Genomic DNA, 19,531 nt, shown 5'->3' with positions numbered 1-19,531 from the left:
GTAAGAGATGACTTGCAGATATACTTAAAAATAATGGGCTTGGGGTATAGCTCCATGGTAGAGCACTTGCCTAGCATATAAACAAACAAACAAATAAATAAATGAACTGGGGATCCAGGTATCGCTCAGTGGTAGAGTGTGTGCTTAGCATGAGTGAGGCCCTGGGTTCAATCTCCAGCAGCAAAACAAAACATTGAATTGGCAGCTAACTCAAATGGAATGTTTCTCTGGGCAATTTTCATTTTGTCATTTGTTCCAATTAAAGTCAAAATCCTACTTCATCTTTCCTGATCTGTGCAGCTCTAACTGCGGCATACAGAGGGATGAACACCAGCTCATCTCCAATTGTATTTTTTCTGCCAGCTTGGGCTTAGCAAAATGAGGTCTATAATAAAGTAAGTAGGATCCCAAACTGAGTAGAATCAATAGAAAGTGTCCCTCAAAGAGAAGGATGGAAAAATCTTTTTAGGTTTAAAAATACACCCAAAGACCTGTCTGGGTACTAAAGATGGAGTGTGTAGCTAGCAGGCCAATGAACAGAGCTGCACTGCAAATCTGGAGGCTGGGTTCTCGCATACATTTTCAGTAACTGGAAGCATTTACTAAAAAGCAACCACTAAATGCCAGTTTGTGGTGAAAGAAATGTGGCCAGTGACATCAAAATATATGTAAATATATGAATATTAAAATTGTCATGTAGAAATAAAACACTTTAGAACCTGAGAAATCATGAAGATCTTCTAATTAGTCTAATTGTCTTAGTGTATAAATTAGAAAACTTGAAAATAACCAGTCAATGCACATTAGTACAATTACAGATAATTTTAAAATTAACTCTTGGGTAAGAAGTGGTTTTTAAACTTTCACTTTTACATCAAATTAGATATTGATTACATGTATTGTAAAATAAAGCAGATCTTCCCACTTCACAACTCATGTTAGATTTAACAGTCTCTTCACTGACTCTTTGTACTGAGAAAGGGTAATTTCATTTTCCCCCTCATTCTTAAGACTAACAAGAGACTTCTGATAATTTTCAACCTCTTTAGTACCAAGGAGCTCTTCTTTATTTACTTCCATGTTTTTCTCAGCGATGCTAATTTGGAGAAGTGTTTCCAGGATATTTTTTTCTGAGGAGCTATTTTTCCATATATATTCTTCCATGTCTGCTTCAGTCTTATTTTTTTCCCATTCTTCAGTTTTCTGAAAGAAAAAATAAGTTCTGAATTCTGAGAAGTGTTACCAAAGATAAAAGTACTTTTGTTTGTCTGTTTACTTGTTTTAGTGAAATAGAAGTTTGCAAGATGCGGGCAGCCCTGGTCAGCACTCGGCTGCACTCTGCCTGACCCCTCATCCAGGACTGTTGGCCTGGGCCTGGCTGCAGGGCTGCATGGGGTTCTGTGAACACCAGGCAGGCAAGCTCCATCACCACTCACTAGTTCTGTCTACAGAAGTGACAACTGATTTGCCTTGCAAATTTCACTTATAAAACTATCCTGATTACCAATATATACAGGAAACGTTTGCATGTTAAAATGAGAGGTTAAAATAATGGGAGTTGAAAGGAAACTATTTTTTATCATCGTACATGGTTGAGGGAATGACAGGGCAATGTCACAGATTGCCTCCAATGCTGGACATGGAACTACAGGACTTAAATGTTTGTCCTGTTGGTTTTTGGACTTGCTTTCGTCTCATTCCTTTGTATTCCTTTATTTGTACCTTTTGGAATAGAAATGTCTATCTTGTGCCATTGAATGTTGGAAGGGTTTAACATTCTTTTCATTTGTTTGTTGTTGTTTTTCATTTGTTTGTTTTGGTACCAGGAATCAACTCAGGACCTTGCAGCTTGTAAGGCAGGCATGGTGCCACTGAGCTAAATCCCCAGCCCCATTCTTTTCATTTGTAAAGGGGCTTGCAGCTAAGAGTTTGCCTTAAATCTCAGAGGGAACTTTGGACTTTTAAGCAATGCTGAAACTGTTAAGACTCAGGCAACTTTTAAGAGATGGACTAAATGCTTTCTGCATAAAGGGATGTGCATGAGTCTTTGGGGAGCCAGGGGTGGAATGTTACGGCTTCTGTCTAGATGTCCTCCTAAAGCCTTATGGAGTCACAGAGCAGAGGGGTTTCAGAGGTGGCTGGATCTAGAGTGCGTGGTGCTGGGATCAAGGGTGTATGGTTACTAAATCAGTCCACTGATTGGTCTGGCATAGTTCTGGCTAGGATTAAGGGTGAGTGCTACACTTGCCTAGGGCGAGTGGCCTGCATAAAATATAGACAGAAAGAAGGCTAATGTGCTCTCACTTGCCTACTTGCTGTGGACTTTTTCTCCTCTTCAATGCCCCTCTGCCATGTCACCCTGCCTTGGAGCCAGCTGACTATGGACTGAAACCTCTACAAACTGTAAACCAAATAAACCTTTCCTCCTTTAACTTTGGGTGTCAGGTATTTTGTCTCAGCAATGAAAAAAGTAACTAAAACAATACAGATGCAACATTCTGTGAAAAAGAAAGCAAGGGGTTAACAAATAATATGCACTGGTTCACAGCAATGGTGAATACCAGTCACATTCTCTCCAAATTAATACACAATACCCTGAGCATAAGTACTATAGAATCACTCACCACCCTGAGTAACCACTTTTAAAGGTGCTAACATATTACAACTCAGGTACACACATCAGGCTGTGAGAAATACTACTCCACCTCCAAACCACATTGAAAGAGCCCCAGCTTGAGCAGAGATCCAAGGCTCCTCAGAATTAGCTAAGCATATGCCACGCAGCAGGCCACAGTTCCACCAACTGCCACCCTCCTACCCTTCTCCCCTTTAGAACTCATTAAAAAATGAAAAAAACAGAAGGGCCCCACCAAACACAACAGGCCACTGGGGATGCCCTGAATCAGCAAACCCACTCAGATCAGTAAGGGCCAAGGAAGAGGTTCTCCCACCAGAGACTGCCAAGAGGAAATCCTCCTCTGAATCCTTCAAACTGAGCATCTTTCCTTAAAACAAACAAAATAAAACAAAACTATGCAGGATATCTTCCTTATCTCCAAATTTCTGAGCCAAAGTAGGTATCTGCATTCATAATTCCTGCATGTTTGCCCCACCCTGCTAAACTGAATTTGAGGTTGGAACAGTGCCCCAGCTTATGCTTTAGCAACACTTTATTCAGCTGAGAATCAAGTCTATGTGCCCTTTTTATCTGGTAGGGAGGCTATAGGCTTGGTGAGGGGTGAGGCAGGGACTACTTTGCCTGTGCTCCTCCCCTAGAACCCTGCTGCAAATAATTTCTAATTATGTCTTTGTCATTGATCTAAAAGAGATATTTTTCTTTTTCTTTTTTGTGGTGCTAGTAATTGAACCCAGGGTATCACTTTAAAATAACCGTGATTAATTTGTTAAAGAAAACAGAGGGAACAAAGCAATATGAATATTAAAATAAAGAATTTCAACACAGAATTGGTATCTGTAACAAAGATTCAGCTGGGTATAGCGGAATACACACCTGCACTCTGGGAATCCCAGCACTCTGGGAGGCTAGGGCAGTACTGCAAGTCTGATTCCAGCCTGGTCAATTTATCAAAATCCTGTCTTTAAAAAAAAAAAAGAAAAGAAAAATCTGAAGATTTAGCCCAGTGCAAAGGGGCCAGGGCTCAATCTCCAGAACTGGCAGAATGGGGAAGGGGATATCAAATGATAACCTAGAAAGACACAGTATCTGAAATTAAATCAATGAATGGGTGCAAAAAGCACCCTGAATATAGCAGAAAGCAGGATTAGTGAACTCAAGAGAATAAAATTACATGGTAACAATCAACAAATCTGTACTATGAGATTCTGAGGCCCTTTTTATGTTGTATAATGAACTCCCTCAAGGCCAGCCTGAACTACATAGTGAGATCCTGTTTCAAAAAAACAAAAGCAAAACAATAATTAGCTTCCTCTAAGGTTTATGGTGATTCTATTCAACAAATCCAATACTGGAAGGATAACTTTTACATATCCTAAACAAATAAAATTTTTTAAAAATTTTAAGTTTGCAAGAACATCTTTTGGGGAATTAAAAAAAATTCATAATTTTTCTATAACTTCTGGCTATAAAAACCTATGGCGCTAAATTTACAAAAAGAGAAACAATTAGACACCATGTATTTTTCTGGTGAAAGTCTATAATACCAACTATGAAATACTTTTTAAAAAAAAACCCTCAAAAAACCTAATTAGTGTCTGATTAAGCCTTTAGTTCCAATTATCAACTTAAAGGAAATAGAAGCTAGAGTTGGTGGCACACACCTGCAATCCCAGCACTCAAACACAGCTTGGGCAGCTCAGTGAGACCCTGCCTCAAAAAAAAAATAAAATAAAAAGAGCTGAGGGAGCTGGTCAGTGGGAAGACCCAGTTTCAATTATTAGACCCTGCTTCAAAAAGAAATATAGGTAAGTGTATAAATGCTACACCATGGCGATAAAAATAAACAAAACCCAAATATGAGAAAAGCCTACAAAACACAAACAAACAAACATAAAATAAAATTTTTTCAACACATCAGCTGCAAGAAAACGGACTGTGACCATTATGAGATATTCTTTCAAAACACATTTACTGGAGGGGCTACCAATGTGCCTGGGTTTACAAGAAGAAAGTAGATATCACTAGGATACTGTATTAGTCAGCTTGTAACTGCAGGAGACAAATACCTGACATGTACAATTTAAAGGAGAGGTTTTTCTGCAGTTTTATTACACAGTCAGGCAGAAGGGCATGGCAGAGAAAAGGTGCTAACCTCAAGAAGGAGAGAGGGCTGGAAAGATCCAAGTAAGTGGTCAGGAACCACTGGGGTCCCCAAGGTCATACACCTACGGCCCACACAGACACCCAGTAGAGTGCTTTACTAATCTAGGGAGCCCTCAAACCAGTCAAGGTGACAATATTAAATACAGACACTCTAGCTAAAAACTAATGTTTCTATGTCTGAATACCTTAGAAAAAGGTACATTTGGGCTTATTCATATTAAACAACTTCTGAATTTTTCCTTCAGATGAAATAAAAAGTTCACTAAAGCAAAAACACATTATTCAAACATGATACTGATACTAGAACAAATTTATGTGCCAATCATATAAATGGTTTTGTTTTCATGATTTAAAAAATTCTTTTTTTTTTTTTGGTACGGGGGATCGAACTCGGGACCTTGTGCTTGCAAGGCAGGTGCTGGAACCACTGAGCTAAATCCCCAGGCCGATTTAAAAAATTCTTACAGAAAATATCAGCAATATACAGAAGTAATAAGAGTGCAATGAACTCCCATGTGGCCATGAACTCATGGCCTATCTTCATACATGGCTCTATCCACTGCCTCCTTCCCATGTCTTTATTGAATTATTTAGAAGAAAATACTGTCATCTAATTTGTAATATATTGGTATTTTTCTTTAAAAATTAAGGACTATTTTTAAATCCCTAACTATTCATTTGGTGGTGCTTTAATTCACAAGATCCTAACATAGGTGTGTGTTTTCATCAATTCAACTTAAAAGCCAGCAGCTGCTCTCTGCAGCTCCCGGGCTCCTGACAGCCAATTTCCCTGTTAGGTGTCACTGTGGCTGTCTGGCCAATGGCTGAAGGAAGCCCCTGACCCAAGCAGAGTAACTCCCTTGGAGCTTGACTCTAAAGAAGGAACTTGGTTTAATTTTAAAGTTTTGTCTCTCTCCTTGCCCCCTGCCCTTGGTGGCTGGTCCTATAAAATCTGTACTGATGAAAGTTACACCTTTGGAATGGGAGCCTGGAGGGGGAGAGGAAATCAAGCTACAGAGACAATGAGGCACTACTACCTAGAGAATAACAGAACCCAGAGATGAAGGGTCCTTGCATTGCCCCAGCTCCTTCTCATGGCATTTCTGACCTTTTTAGCATTCCTGCCCTTATCTTTGCTGTTTAAGTGAGCCTGAGTGGTCTTCATGACTCCCAGAGGGAGTCTCAAGGGATATATGGTGCTCAGGAGAGACTTGCGGACACAAAAAGTTTAGAATTGTCAGCACATACATGTTAATTTACATCACCTTGGAGAATATGCAAAATGAGGGAAAAAAGAGAAAAGATAAAACTTGCAAAACATGTTCATTTAATACATTTCGACTTAACATCTAGCAAGCAGACACTTCTATAAATATAATTTTGCAGTTAAAATGGCTCAGTACTATTTGCAAATAAGGAGTATCTTTCCAAGATGTTATAATTATAATAATTTTGAGATATCTTTATATTTATGTGACTTAAAATGGCCTGTCATAATTTTCTTTTTAAACAGTTTTCCTTAATTTCAGTGCCTACCAGTAAAATGCTCATTGTCACATAAAGGACCTTTTACACAGGGAGTTAAGACTAAAAGGAAGCTGGGCACGGTAGCACATGGGTGTAATCCTAGCACTCGGGAGGCTGAGGCAGGTAGATTGCTAGTTTAAAGCTAGTCTAGACTATATAGCAAGACTTATATAAAAAACAAACACCCCCTCCAAAAAAAAAAACAACAACCCAAGGAGAAAAAGCCTAAAAGAATAGTAACCCAGAAGTGAATTTTTAAAAATTAACTTTATTGGTACATTTTAGGTATACACTATGATCACATTCATCACTGGGAATTTGTACCTTTACATGATGTATCTTAGCTTAGTTCTTGTTTTTTCCCATTCCCCTTCCCTCCCTTCCACTCCTCCACCGCTCCCTATTTACAAAAGCTTTGTTTCCATCTTTTCCTTCTTTTCTCATATTTTTTCTTTCCCTTCTTTCCTTTCCCCCACTCCCTCCTACTTCCCTACCCCTTTGAACCTGTGCTTCCTATTAGGAAGCAGAAGTGAATTTTGACATATTGTTCACAGGCTGCAACTTCATAAACAGTCTAACAGAAAAGGTAGACATTACTAAAAAAGGGAAAAATAATCTATAAAAGGATGGTCAAAATATACTGTGTGTACTTACTGCAGTAAAATTTTTAGTAAAAGACACATTGCCTTAATCCTACTCAAAATACTCCCCCTTGCTTCCAATACACCTACCCCATCATTTCTGCCACTTTCTGAAGCACTTACGAAGAATTCTTTCATGAGCGTCTGTCTTCATGAAGTGTGCACAAAAAGATGGTGAATGCTACTGCCAAGTACCATTCAATAGAATGGCAGACTCATAAAAACATGATGCTGTATCCTCATTCACCTTATTCACTAGATCTTCCTCTTCCCCAAAGGCAAAATGACCATGAATCAATGCACAAAACTGAGGCAGATAGGACAGCATCAGAAGGTGATAAGAAGGATGGGTGTGTTCCAAGGGCGGTGGAATATTTTCAGGGTGATTAATGGCAATTAATCAGTCTTTTACTGTAATACAATTAAAAAATTTAAACATTTACCATCTTTTGCAATTACACCTCCTGTAATTCTTTCACCCAAAAATAGATGATCAGTACTGGTGACACTTGTTGTGTGTCTTTCTCAATTCATTTTTAAAACGTTGCTATGGTTAAACTTTAGCTTCTAAAATCATATCCAGCACTGAAGTAGTCAGTTGTTTTTTGTTTTTTGTTTTTTTTAAGGTACCAGGGATCGAACTTGGGTCCTTGCACTTGCGCAGCAGGCGGTGAAACCACTGAGCTAAATCCCCGGCCCCATTTGTTTGTTTTCTTTATTGAAGGGTAGCTAGAATATAGTAATTTTAAGGCACAAATAATAGCATATTCAAATTACTAGGGGCAATTAAAAAATACCAGTATAAGCTAACACTGATCATCATTTAGGCAGAGTTTGATTATATTATCAACACTTATTTTAATACGTCAACTAATAAATTTAGAAAATACTTCCACTAGTAAACATTTCTATTCCCAATTTAATCTATCAGTATGGATATAACACACATATACATACAGTTTCTTTTCCTCCCTGCCTGCAAGAACAAAGCCTGCCTAACCACAACCTTAGAAAAAACAATTTTTTCACCCATGTGATCTTGCTCTCTTTACTGACTCAATTAGTCATTTATTCATTCACTTCACAAGGGAAACAGCATCCATAAAGGCCATGAAGCTGGAAAGGATTTAGGACATTCAAGGAAGTTAAAAACAGCCAGTAAGAACACACCAGCACAGGATGAGGCCAAGGAGGTACTCAATGCATGCCAGGCACTATTTGAAGTTCCTTAATGAATTAACTTACTGAACTCCCACATCACCCTATGAGTTAGTGATGTTATCATCTGTTTTACAGACCAGGAAACTGAAATCGAGTAATTAAATAATTTGTTCCAAACCACACTGGTTATTAGTGGCAGAACAGGTTTTAAGAAACATAAAGACAATATAAAAAGAATATCCAAAGAGCAAAATAATAACAACTTGAACTTACCATCTTTTCCCCCCTTGAATTATAAATTTAATACAAAGAAAAACATATACTAATTGATGGAAAGGTCAGTATATTCTGAAGTAGCAGAGGGCAAAGATATATCTGCTTCACTAAATACAAATTTGTCACTTCCCATTCAAAACTTCTTTTGCTTAAAAAATGAATCACAGTAACATTACACTACTTATGACTACAAGTAATTCATTATGTTATATGAAGGAAAACAGCTTAACCATTTTTTAAAAAAATCCCAAGGGATTTGAAAATCATAAAAAAGTTGGGAGGCAAATATTCATGATGGATAAAAAAGTGAAAATAATTACTGCCAATTCTTTGAAGCATCAAAACTTTTTTTTTTTGGCATAGTATTAGGAATTAAATCCAAGGCCTCACACATATTAAGCAAGTGCTCTATCACTGAGCTACACCCCCAGCCCAATACTAAACTTAACTGAGTATGTGAAGAAATTCAATTTAGATCTGCTTTAAAGCACATTTGCTAAAGGCTAACATGCCAGGCACGGTACTAAATACTGGGAAAATAAAGATGAATGATATACACAGTGCTTGAATAAAATTATCCAACTTAGAAATTTCTGTTACCTGACTTTTCAGAACCACTTTTACAAAGCTAGATTTATTTTCGGCAGTAAGATACCCAAACATTTAGATTTTTAAAAAGCAATATTAGTAGTAATTCAATATTAAAGTCATCTAAAGATCTTTAGGACTTAATTTCAGATCTCTATGTCTTCTAAAGCAAGTGGTTTTTCCTTTGTCCCAATTTTTGTGTTTCAGTCTATCTTTTGTACAAGTCCTTTGCAAGATGCTTCCTTCAAACATTTAACCTAATTACTTGTGGAAGATTTAAAAATTATCAAGCAAAAAAATTAATTTAGGAAGTTTTGTTATTATCAGTTATATAAGGTTGTAAGTAGGATCCATGTTCTACAAATTTAAATACAGTAGTATATAGATGTGATTTTTTTCTTTTCTTTTTTGGGCCGCAGGAAACAAACTGAGGGCTTCCCTCATGTTGGGCAAACAATCTGCCATTGGGCCACATCCTCAGATTTTAACCATTCTACTCTACTCTAAAATAGTCTAGCTGGGGATTTAGCTCAGTGGTTTCGCCGCCTGCTGGGCAAGTGCAAGGACCCGAGTTCGATCCCTGGTACCAAAAAAAAATAAAAATAAAAAAATAAAATAAAAGTCTTCCAGTGCTACCCAGGCTGGCCTGGAACTTGTGACCCTGTCTCAGCCTCCCCAGTAGATGGAATTATAGGTGTGTGCAACCATACCAAGATGAATTAAATGTAAGGTATATATACAGAAACAGAATAAATGAATTTGAAATTCTAAGAAAAAAGTCATTTTAGTGGTATTAACATTAATAGTCATTTAGTGAGAGCTCATTATTTGCTAGGTATTTTACATAAAACTCCCTGATCCTTCCAAAAAGTCCTAGATGAAAACCAAGCCTCAAAAGTTAAACTGTTGAAAGAGTACACAGGCAGAAAATAGTAGAAATGGGATTAGAATTCTAGACTGTATGGCTCCAAATATTAAACTAATAATTTATTCCTAAGCTAACAATATATATCTCTAAAATATCAATCCAAATTTCTACAAGTCTCTGCTTCTTTAAACTGCCAAGGATAGTACCAGTACTAATCATTCTCTGAATCATCACTAGGCCTATATGCCCAAAGCCTATGCTTTGTGGAGTCTATGCTCACTGAAGTCTTCTTTGATACTTTCATATTTATATTGTTCTGAATATTCTATAACAGTATTATCCTCATATCAAAGTCTAGATCAACACTTTTTCAGAGGGATTCCAACTAGTTTTCTCTCAATGGTACGGTAACGTCTGTGCAAAAGTTAAAAAGCCAAGGCACACAAATATTTGAGTATTATGTGCTCAGAAGCTAGCCTATGAAAAATACTGTAATAGGTTAAACAGAAGCTTTCTAAATATTGGATTAAATCTCAGGTGATAACATCAATTGTAAGTATGGATTCCATGCTGGTGAAGAAAAAAAGAAATTCAATTTAATAAAAATTATGTTCCAGTAGCTCTGAAAAATTTCACAGCTCATCTGTCTTCTCTTAAAGCTTCTTAACTGATAGTGTTTGTTTAGAGGACTACACCAATATTAATATAGGAATTCTTTAATTGTATCTGTGTAGGACAGTTATACATGGCTATTTAACTTATCATCAAAGTAATTAACATTAAAGATCAAAGGCTCCTTGCATCAAATCCAGAATACAAGCTTGTTTGGATTCTGTTATGGGACCACAGAAAGAATCTAGAGTAAGGCAACTTTTACTGAATTTTTACTCCTGTTGTTTCCTGTGGGGCAAATTCCTTTTACAAGATACTGGCAAAATAATAAACTCAAAAAAATCAAGACACAAGTGTACTTTCAGTATTATTTAATTGTTCTTAACTGTCCCTAAAATATAATAGTACCATGGACCCTCAAGTTACGACTGGCCTGACATATGAACAACGTAAATTACAACTAGCATTTTAGTTTTAACTTATGACCAGTCTTGAGTTATGACCCAAATGTCAGCCGCTTGTGCATCCAGATGGTCTCAGATACAGATTTAACCCTTAAAGAGTTCTGGAAGGAACATTACAACATCCTTTCCTGTGTGGGGTTAAGAGAGAAATTTTGGGCCAGTGTCTAAGGATACTGAGATCTTCCTGTACTTTGAAGGCTGTGTAGAGGAGCCTTAGCCTTCCATTGACCGACTTAAGTTACAACCAGCCCTCACAAATGAACTGAGTTCATAAGTCAAGGGTCCACTGTATAATAGTCAAATTTTCAGTGTTAATTACATTTTTAGCTACATTTACAGTCCTTTTCTTTTTGAGATAGAGTCTCATTATGTAGGTCAGGCTGGCCTTTGAACTCACTATATGGCCCAGACTAACCTCGAACTCATGGAGATCCTCCTGTCGGAGCCTTCTGAGTGCTGGGATAACAGGTGTGCACTACGACACCTGCCTTTACAGTCCTTTAAAAATTTTATTTACTTTTAAATTTTTTTATCAGTACCAGTTAGCAGGACATAGTGTCTGCATTCATCTTAGGGAGGAGATAGGTGTACTTAACATATGTTCAACACAGTTTAATTTTTTATTCCCCTTCCCCTCACACCACTCTCCTCTACATCCCTTTCCCATTTTCCAATGATCTGTTTAAGATTACAGTAAGTCAGGGCCGGGATTTAGCTCAGTGGTTTCGCTGCCTGCAGGTGCAAGGACCCGATCCCCATACCAAAACAAAAACAAACAAACAAAAAACAAAAACAAAAAAAAGATTACAGCAAGTCACTGGTCTTGGTGGTGCATGCCCATAATCTCAGTACTTAGAAGGCTGAGGCAGGAGGATTTCCATGAGTTCAAGGCCAGCCTAAATTACACAGCATGACTCTGTCTCAAAAAAAAAAAATTACATTTAAGTCTCTGATTTGTTCATGAGGAGTTCAGCTTCAGGAAACATATATAAGTCGAATTTGTTCAATTTTGACATAGTGAGTCTTATACGATATACCTGTGAAAGTCTGGAACTCAAATGGGACTTACTGCATTTATACATTGGGTTTCCTACCTAAGAGAAGTTACACAATATTTAAGCATGTGTCTGATTTATTTCACTTAACATTATGGTGTCAAGGTGCATCTATTTTTCTATAAATGACTCCAACTTATCCTTCTTTATAGCACAGTAGTATTCCAATATGTATAAATACATTTTCTTTATCCATTTGTCTGTTGATGAATATATAGGCCATTTCCAAGATTTAGCTATTATGAGTTGTGCTGCATAAATATACGTATGCATGTATCATTATGGTATGATACCTTTAACTTTGGGGGTGGGGAAGATACCTAGAAAGGAAACAGCTGGATCCAATGGAACTTCTATTTTTAGTTTTTTTGAGGCATCTCCATACTAAATTTCATAATGGCTATACCAATTTACACTCTGACCAGCAGAAGGATGTAGAAGGGTTCTTTTTCACCCCTGTAGCTGTGCCAGCATTTGTTATTTTTTGATGATAGCCATTCTTTCTGCAGTAAGATATAATCTCAATGTTTCAATTTGCATTTCTCTAATGGCCAGAGATGTTGAGCATTCTTCATGTATTTACTGCCCATTTATACTTCTTTTAAGTGGCTATTCATTTCAGTAGCCCATTTTTGGACTGAGTATTTTGGGGAGAATGCAATTTTTTTGAGTTCTTATAAATTCTAGATATTACTCCTTTGTCAGAGGAGTAGCTAGCAAAATTCTTTTTCCCATTCTTAAGGTTGTCTCAATCTATTATTTCCTTTGCTGTGCAGAGATCTCTTGCCTCAGCCTCCTGAGTGCTGGGATTATTTTATTTTATTTTGTAGTTTTGTTTTTTTGGGTTTTTTTAGGTACCGGGGATCAAACTTGGGTCCTTGCGCTTGCGCAGCAGGTGGCAAAACCACTAAGCTAAATCCCCAGCCCTTATTTTATTTTGGTACCGGGGATTGAACTCCGGGTCCTTGCGCTTGTGCAGCAGACGGCAAAACCACTGAGCTAAATCCCTGGCCCATGAGTGCTGGGATTACAGGCATACACCACCACACCTGGCTATTTCTCTTGCCGATTGCTCTGGCTAATGTTTCAAGTACTATAGTGAACAGAAGTGGTATTAGTGGACATCCTTGTCTTTTTTCCATATTTTAAGAGAAGGCTTTTCACTTTTCCCTGTTTAATAAAAAGTTTATCATAAATGGCTTTTATCGGGCTGGGGATTTAGCTCAGTGGTTTCGACAACTGCTGTGCAAGCTCAAGGACCCAAGTTTGATCCCCGGTACCTAAATAAATAAATGGCTTTTATCATGTTGAGATAAAGTCCTTCTGTAAGGTTTTTATCATGAATGGATGTTTCAGTTTGTCTAAGGATTTTTCTGCCTTTGACGAAACTATTGAGATGATCAGGTGATATGTTGTTCTTGCTTTTATGTAAAGTACTACACTCACTGATATGTGTATGTTGAACCATCCTTTCATACCGGGGATGAAGCCTATTTGGTCATGATGCATGATCTTTCTGATGATTTTTGCATCTAAGTTCATTAGAGACTGACCTGTGGTTTTCTTTTTTCAGTTGGCTCTTTGTCAGTTTGGGAATCAGGGAATGCTAGCTTCCAGGAATGAGTTTGTAAGTACTCCCACCCTTTCAATTTCATTAAGGTGTTTGATGAGTACTGATGTTATATTCTCCCTGAAGTTCGTATAGATTGAGTAGCAAATTCATAAGGTCTTAGCTTTTCTTAAATGGTTGGGTTTTTATTACTGTCTTAATTTCATTGTCTCTTATGGGATCGTTCAGGGTTTTTGGTTTCTTGATTCAATTTTGGTAATTCATATGTCTAGGAATCTTTCCATTTATTCTAGATTTTCTGATTTGCTGGACTACAAATTTTTCATAGTACTTACTAATGATCTTCTAGATTTTGGTGGTGTCCATTATTTTTACCTTTCTCAACTGCATTGATATAGGTTTGTTCTTTCCTTCTGATTTTTGTTTATTTATTTAAGACAGTGTCTCATTACGTAGTTCAGGCTAGCCTTGAACAAAACATATAGCCCAGGCTGGTCTTGAACTTGCCATAATCCTCCTGCCTCAGCCTCCTGAGTACTGCGGTTACAGGTATGGGCCACCACAACTGGATCTTTCTTTTGTGAATTCTGCAAAAGGTTTGTCTATTTTGTTTATTCTTTTGAAGAATCAGCTCCTTGATTCACTGATTCTTTGTATTGTTTTTTCAATCAATTTCATCTCTGATTTTTCCTTCCTTCCTTAGTTTTCAGTTTGGATTATTCTTGTCTAGGACCTTTAGGTCCATCATTAGGTTATGTATTTGTACTCACTCTGTTTTTCAGATATAGGCATTCACAGCTATAAGCTTCCCTCTCTGGACTCCTTTCATTGTGTCTCATGGGTTTTGGTGCATTTTCCTGGCAGTATCACTGATTCTAGGAATGGTTTAATTTCTTCACTTAATTTCTCCTTTGATTCATTGAGTATTCAGGAGAGTGATATTTAATGTTTGTAAAATGTCTGTGGTTTCTGTTGCCACTGATTTCTAGTTTTAGTGTTCTATGAACTGATAGTATACATAAGATAATTTCTATTCTTTTGTATTTATTTAAGCACAATTTGTAGACTAATATGTAATCTATTTTGGAGAAAGTTCTCTGTGCTGCTGAGGATGTCTCTTTTGTTACAGTAGAGTAGAACACTCTAGGACATCTATTAAGTCCATTTATTTGATGGTGTGGTTATTTTCTAATTTTGTTTAGTTGATATATTTGTAAAATTGGGGTATTGAGGTTCCCTACTATGGTTGTGTTGGTGTTTATTTAATGTTTTGTGACCAGTAGTGTTTGTTTTATTAAGCTGGTTGAACCGGCATTTTGGTGCACATATACTTACAAGCGTTATGTCTTCCTATTGAATTGTTCCCTTACTAATAATATATAGTGACCTTCTTTGCCTCTTCTGATGAGTTTTAGCTCGAAGTCTGTATCTGAGAACAAGACTGCTACCTCTCTTTGTTTTCGGGGGTCTTGGTGCAGGAAATACTGTTTTCCACCCTATGAATAGAAGCTCTGGAGGCATTGTGCTGCTTCTTTTGTCATGTTCCGTTTTACTTTTGTGCTGAGAGATGATGTCAAACAGAGAGAAGATACTTTAATGTTGGTATGATGAACTCTTTAGTTACTTTCTGTTTTCCTGTGATATGATCTTGTCTATTCAGTTTAATTAGATCAGATCCAGTCACTCTCTTGTAGGTAGAGAATTTCTACCGGATATAACAGTGTCCACATATCCAACCATGAATCATATACTTTACAACTTGTTTTAACAATTTGATCTTGTATTAGTGCCCCTTACAGACTACAGTGCTATTCGCAATTAATCTGGGATGTAGAGCGAAAAGGAAGAAAAGAGGAAAGAGAAAAGGAAGGGAGTAAGTCAGTAAGAGGAAAGGGAAGTAAGATACATGTTAGTAGGTAAAAATAGTACCTCAAACTCAGAGGTATTTTTATAGCATTATAAAGGGTTAATGTTGAGGGGCTTTAAGAGGATAATTTTGAAGGTGGGAAGAAAATTGCAGGGGAGAGAAATGTAATGAGAAATTGAAGAAAGCTTTAAAGCTGTCAGTACCATTAATATATTTGTAGTCAGTTTTGTTTGGATCCTCTAACCACAATTCTGTTAAGGGTTACCTACTACATGCATGAACGGTGCCACTCAAATTATTTTTTTTCATTAAGTTTACAGGTACATTTTAGGTAGACGATACAGTAACATTCATCTTTGGGATCTTGTACCTTTACATGATGTATCTTGGTCTTATTTTTTCCCCATTCCCCTGCCCTCCTTTCACCCCCTCTACCCTTCCCTATTTACAAAGACTTTTTTTCCCCTTTTCTCCTATTTTTTCTTTTCTCCTACGCCTCCCACTTCCCCTACTCTTTTTAGAGCTTTTCTTATGTCACAATATCAAATATACATTTTGATCCTTTTAGTTTTTCACACCAGAGAAACCATTCAGTATTTATAGGTGTGTCCTATTTATTTCACTTGAATATGGCCTCAATGTGCATCCACTTGGCTATAAATGTCTCTAGTTTCTCATTCTTCGTGGCTGAGTAGTACTCCATTTTATTAAAAAGAAAAACCCACATCTTCTTTATCCAGTCTCCAGTTGATGGGCATTTGGGCTGTTTCCAAGTTTTAGCTATTATAAACTGTGCCACTATAAACACAGGTGTGCATGTATCACTGTGGTATGGTTCTTTTAATTCTTTTGGGAAGATACCCAGCAGAGGAATAGCTGGGTCAAATGGGACTTCTAATCCTAGTTGTTTCAGGTATCTCCATATTGATTTCCACAGTGGTTGTACCAGTCTACACTCCCACCAACAATGGAGAAGGGTTCCATTCTCCCCACAATCCCACCAGCATTTGATATTGGTTGATTTCTTGATAGCTGCCATTCTTAGTGGGGTGATGTGGAATCTCAGCATTGTTTTCATTTGGATTTCTTGAATGACCAGTGATGCTGAACATTTTTTCCCATGTTTATTTGCTGCTTTTACTTCTTTGTCTAAGAAATGTCTGTTCATTTCAGATGCCCATTTTTAAATTGGGTCTTTGAATTTGGGGGCATGATTTTTTTGAGTTATTTATATATTCTAGATAGCAAACCTTTGTCTGAGGAACAGCTGGTAAAATTTTTTTCCCACATTGTAGGTTGTCTCTTAGTTCTGTTGGTGGTTTCTCTTGCAGTGCAGAAGCTTTTAAATAAGATGAGATCCCAACTGTTGATTCTTTGTGCTAGCTCCATGCTGCTGAGGATTTGTTCATAAAGTTTTTTCCTATGCCAATGTCAAGAGTTCTACCTAACTTATCTTCCAGCAAGTTTAGTGTTTGTTTTAATATTTAGATCTTTAATCCACTTTGATTTTAGTTTAGTGCATGGTGATAGACATGGGTCTAGTTTTAATCTTTGGCAAGTTGAAATCCAGTTTTTCCAACACCATTTATTAAAAATCCTACCTTTCCTTCAGTGAAGATTGTTGGCTCCTTGTCAAAGATGAGGCAGGGGCCAGGGATTTAGCTCAGTGGTTCCACCACCTGCTTCACAAGCGCAAGGTCCTGAGTTCGATACCCGGTACCAAAAAAGCAAAACAAAATAGATGAGGTAGCTAAGTATGTCTGGAGTTGTTTCTGTATCGTCTAGTCTATTCTACTGATACTCTGGTTTGTTTCTTTGCCAGTACCATGCTGTTTTTATCACAGTGGCTTTGTAGTATAGTTTCAAGTTGGGATTGTGATACCCCCTGCCATGTCTCTGTTGCCTAGAATTGCTTTTGCTATTCTAGGTCTCTTTTGGTTCCAAATGAATTTTTGGATTGTTTTCTCAAGGTCTGTGAAGTACACTGCTGGAATTTCAATCAGGATTGCATTGAATCTGTATATCAATTCTGGAAGTATGGCTATTTTCACTATATTGGTTCTTCCTACCCAGGAATAAGGTATGTTTTTCCATTTTCTTATATCCTCTTCGATCTCTTTTTTAGAGTGCTGTAGTTCTCAATGTTGAGGTCTTTTGCTTCCTTCGTTTGACTGATTCCCAGATATTTCATTTTTTGGGATGCTACTGTGAAAGGGATGGTTTCCCTAATTTCTTTCTCAGTGAGTGTTATTTGTGTACAAGAAGGCTACTATTTTTGAGTGTTTACCTAGTGCTCAGCTACTCTACTGTATCTGTCAATTAAGTCAAGAATTCTTTTGGTGGAGTTTTTTGGGTCTTAAATGTAGGTATCATATCATTAGCAAATAATGACAATTTAACTTCTTACTTTCCTATCTTTATTCCTTTTATTTCTTTCTCTTGTCTAATTGCTGTGGCTAACGTTTCCAAAACTATATTGAACAGGAGTCGTGATAGTGGACATCTTTGTCTTGTTCCTGATTTTAGCCTGAAGGTTTTCAGTTTTTGACCATTTAGTATGATGTTAGCTATTGGTTTTTCATAGATAGTCTTTATCAAGTTGAGATAAAGACCCTCTATTCCAATTTTCTGCAGGGTTTTTATCATGAATGCTTTTTCTGCATTGATTGAGGTGATCATATGGTTTTTGTCCTTGACTCTGTTAATATAGTGTATTACATTTATTGATTTCTGTATGTTGAACCATCCTTGCATCCCTGGGATAAATCCGACTTGGTCAGGGTGTATGATCTTCTTGATGATCCTCTGTACTCTATTTGCCACTCAAATTAAAGCACTGATCCATTATTTTCTTTTGTACATATATAAGTACCTCCTAAATATATATTCTATGAAATGTAAAGAAGGGAAGACAAAGGAATACAGAAAACGAGAAAGAGTAAAGAAAAAAGAATAAAAAGGAAACAGTTAAAAAGAGAAAAACTAAAGATCTAGAGAGAACAGAATAAAGGAAAAATACTTAAAAAATAAAAACATTAAAATAAAAAATAATATTGATAAAGAAGCAAGAACCAAAGAAAAGAACAAAAAAAAAATCTAAAGCGTGAATCCGGACGAATAAGCAAGGAAACAAAAAACCCCTCAGGTGGCCACTGTACCATAAAGTCAAGCGTCCACACATTTCTTTTGATTGTAGTAATACTGTCCTTGCAGGCAGCCAAGAAGGTTTTCCCCCTGCCTGTGGTCTGCTTTACCACCTCCCTGGGGGTGATGAGGGCTGCTAAGTCTTTCAGGACCCGCTGCCTGGTTGTAAGCTGTGATTTGGGTGTGGCCAAGTGCAGACCTTTGTTTCTGTCAGAAGACCTGACAACCTCAATTAATTTGGGAAGAAAAGGATGTGAAGGACACCTGGTTCTCCAGTAACTCCCACTACCCTTGCTGATGGGCAAATCTGGAGAGAGCCTTCGGGCAAATGCCTGCAGGGGCCTTATCCCCAGAATATACTCAGAAACACTCTGCCCTGGGCAACTCCCTGTTCCTTTGTGTTACATTTTAATCCATCCCTGACCTGAAAGCACTGCTTTCCAACCGACAGAAGTTGGTGCAGTCCCCACCCTTGGCAGAGAGTCTCCTTTGCCCATACAGGATGGTGAGTGTTGGGACAGGATTTCCACTGCCTTGGATCTTACCAGAGTTTGGAGAAATAAAAGAAAAGCACTTGCTCTGGACTGGCTCCATTGATTTTCTTCACCTTCCTAGCATCTCCAGGGATGCAATCTATCCTAGTTCCCTGCCACTGGGCTTCAGGGTGCTCACAGTTTACAGTGTTCAGCCTCTCTCTGCCTAGGGCTAGGGGCTTCCCTTGTAGACATTGGGTGGTGGGTAGGATGCTGCAGGGACACAGTGTTCCCTGGTGTTTGGGAAGATGAGGAGAGACTGCCTGTATTTGTGTTGCTGTCTCCTTTTCTCTGATTACAGTTTGCAGTGTCCCTAGAGGCAACAGCAGTTTATTCCCACTCTAGGCTTCCTAGGAAGAGGAAGCAGTTTATTCCCACCCTCCTCCTCCTAGGAAGAGGGAGATTATGTAGGGAGCCTATCCTT

At 37.6% G+C, this 19,531-nt stretch overlaps 1 protein-coding gene across 2 annotated transcripts in view; it reads right to left on the bottom strand.

Annotated features, from left to right (window-relative positions):
- Window positions 1-724: 724 nt before the first annotated feature.
- The window catches only part of Mrps35 (mitochondrial ribosomal protein S35), a 51,629-nt gene continuing 32,822 nt past the window's right edge, over window positions 725-19,531 (bottom strand). For both annotated transcript variants that reach the window (XM_021252093.2, XM_004874681.4), the window contains exon 8: window positions 725-1,203. In XM_021252093.2, coding sequence (XP_021107752.1) covers window positions 934-1,203 — 270 coding nt within the window. In that variant the 3' untranslated portion in view covers window positions 725-933. The remainder of the gene's footprint in view (window positions 1,204-19,531) is intronic.

The sequence above is a fragment of the Heterocephalus glaber genome, unplaced genomic scaffold (genome assembly GCF_053883595.1).
Source record: "Heterocephalus glaber isolate CG9 unplaced genomic scaffold, H.glaber_assembly_v1.0 deba00001733, whole genome shotgun sequence".
NCBI lineage: Eukaryota > Metazoa > Chordata > Mammalia > Rodentia > Bathyergidae > Heterocephalus > Heterocephalus glaber.
The sequence above is the reverse complement of the archived record's forward strand: the minus strand, read 5'-3'. Positions and strand labels throughout refer to the sequence as shown.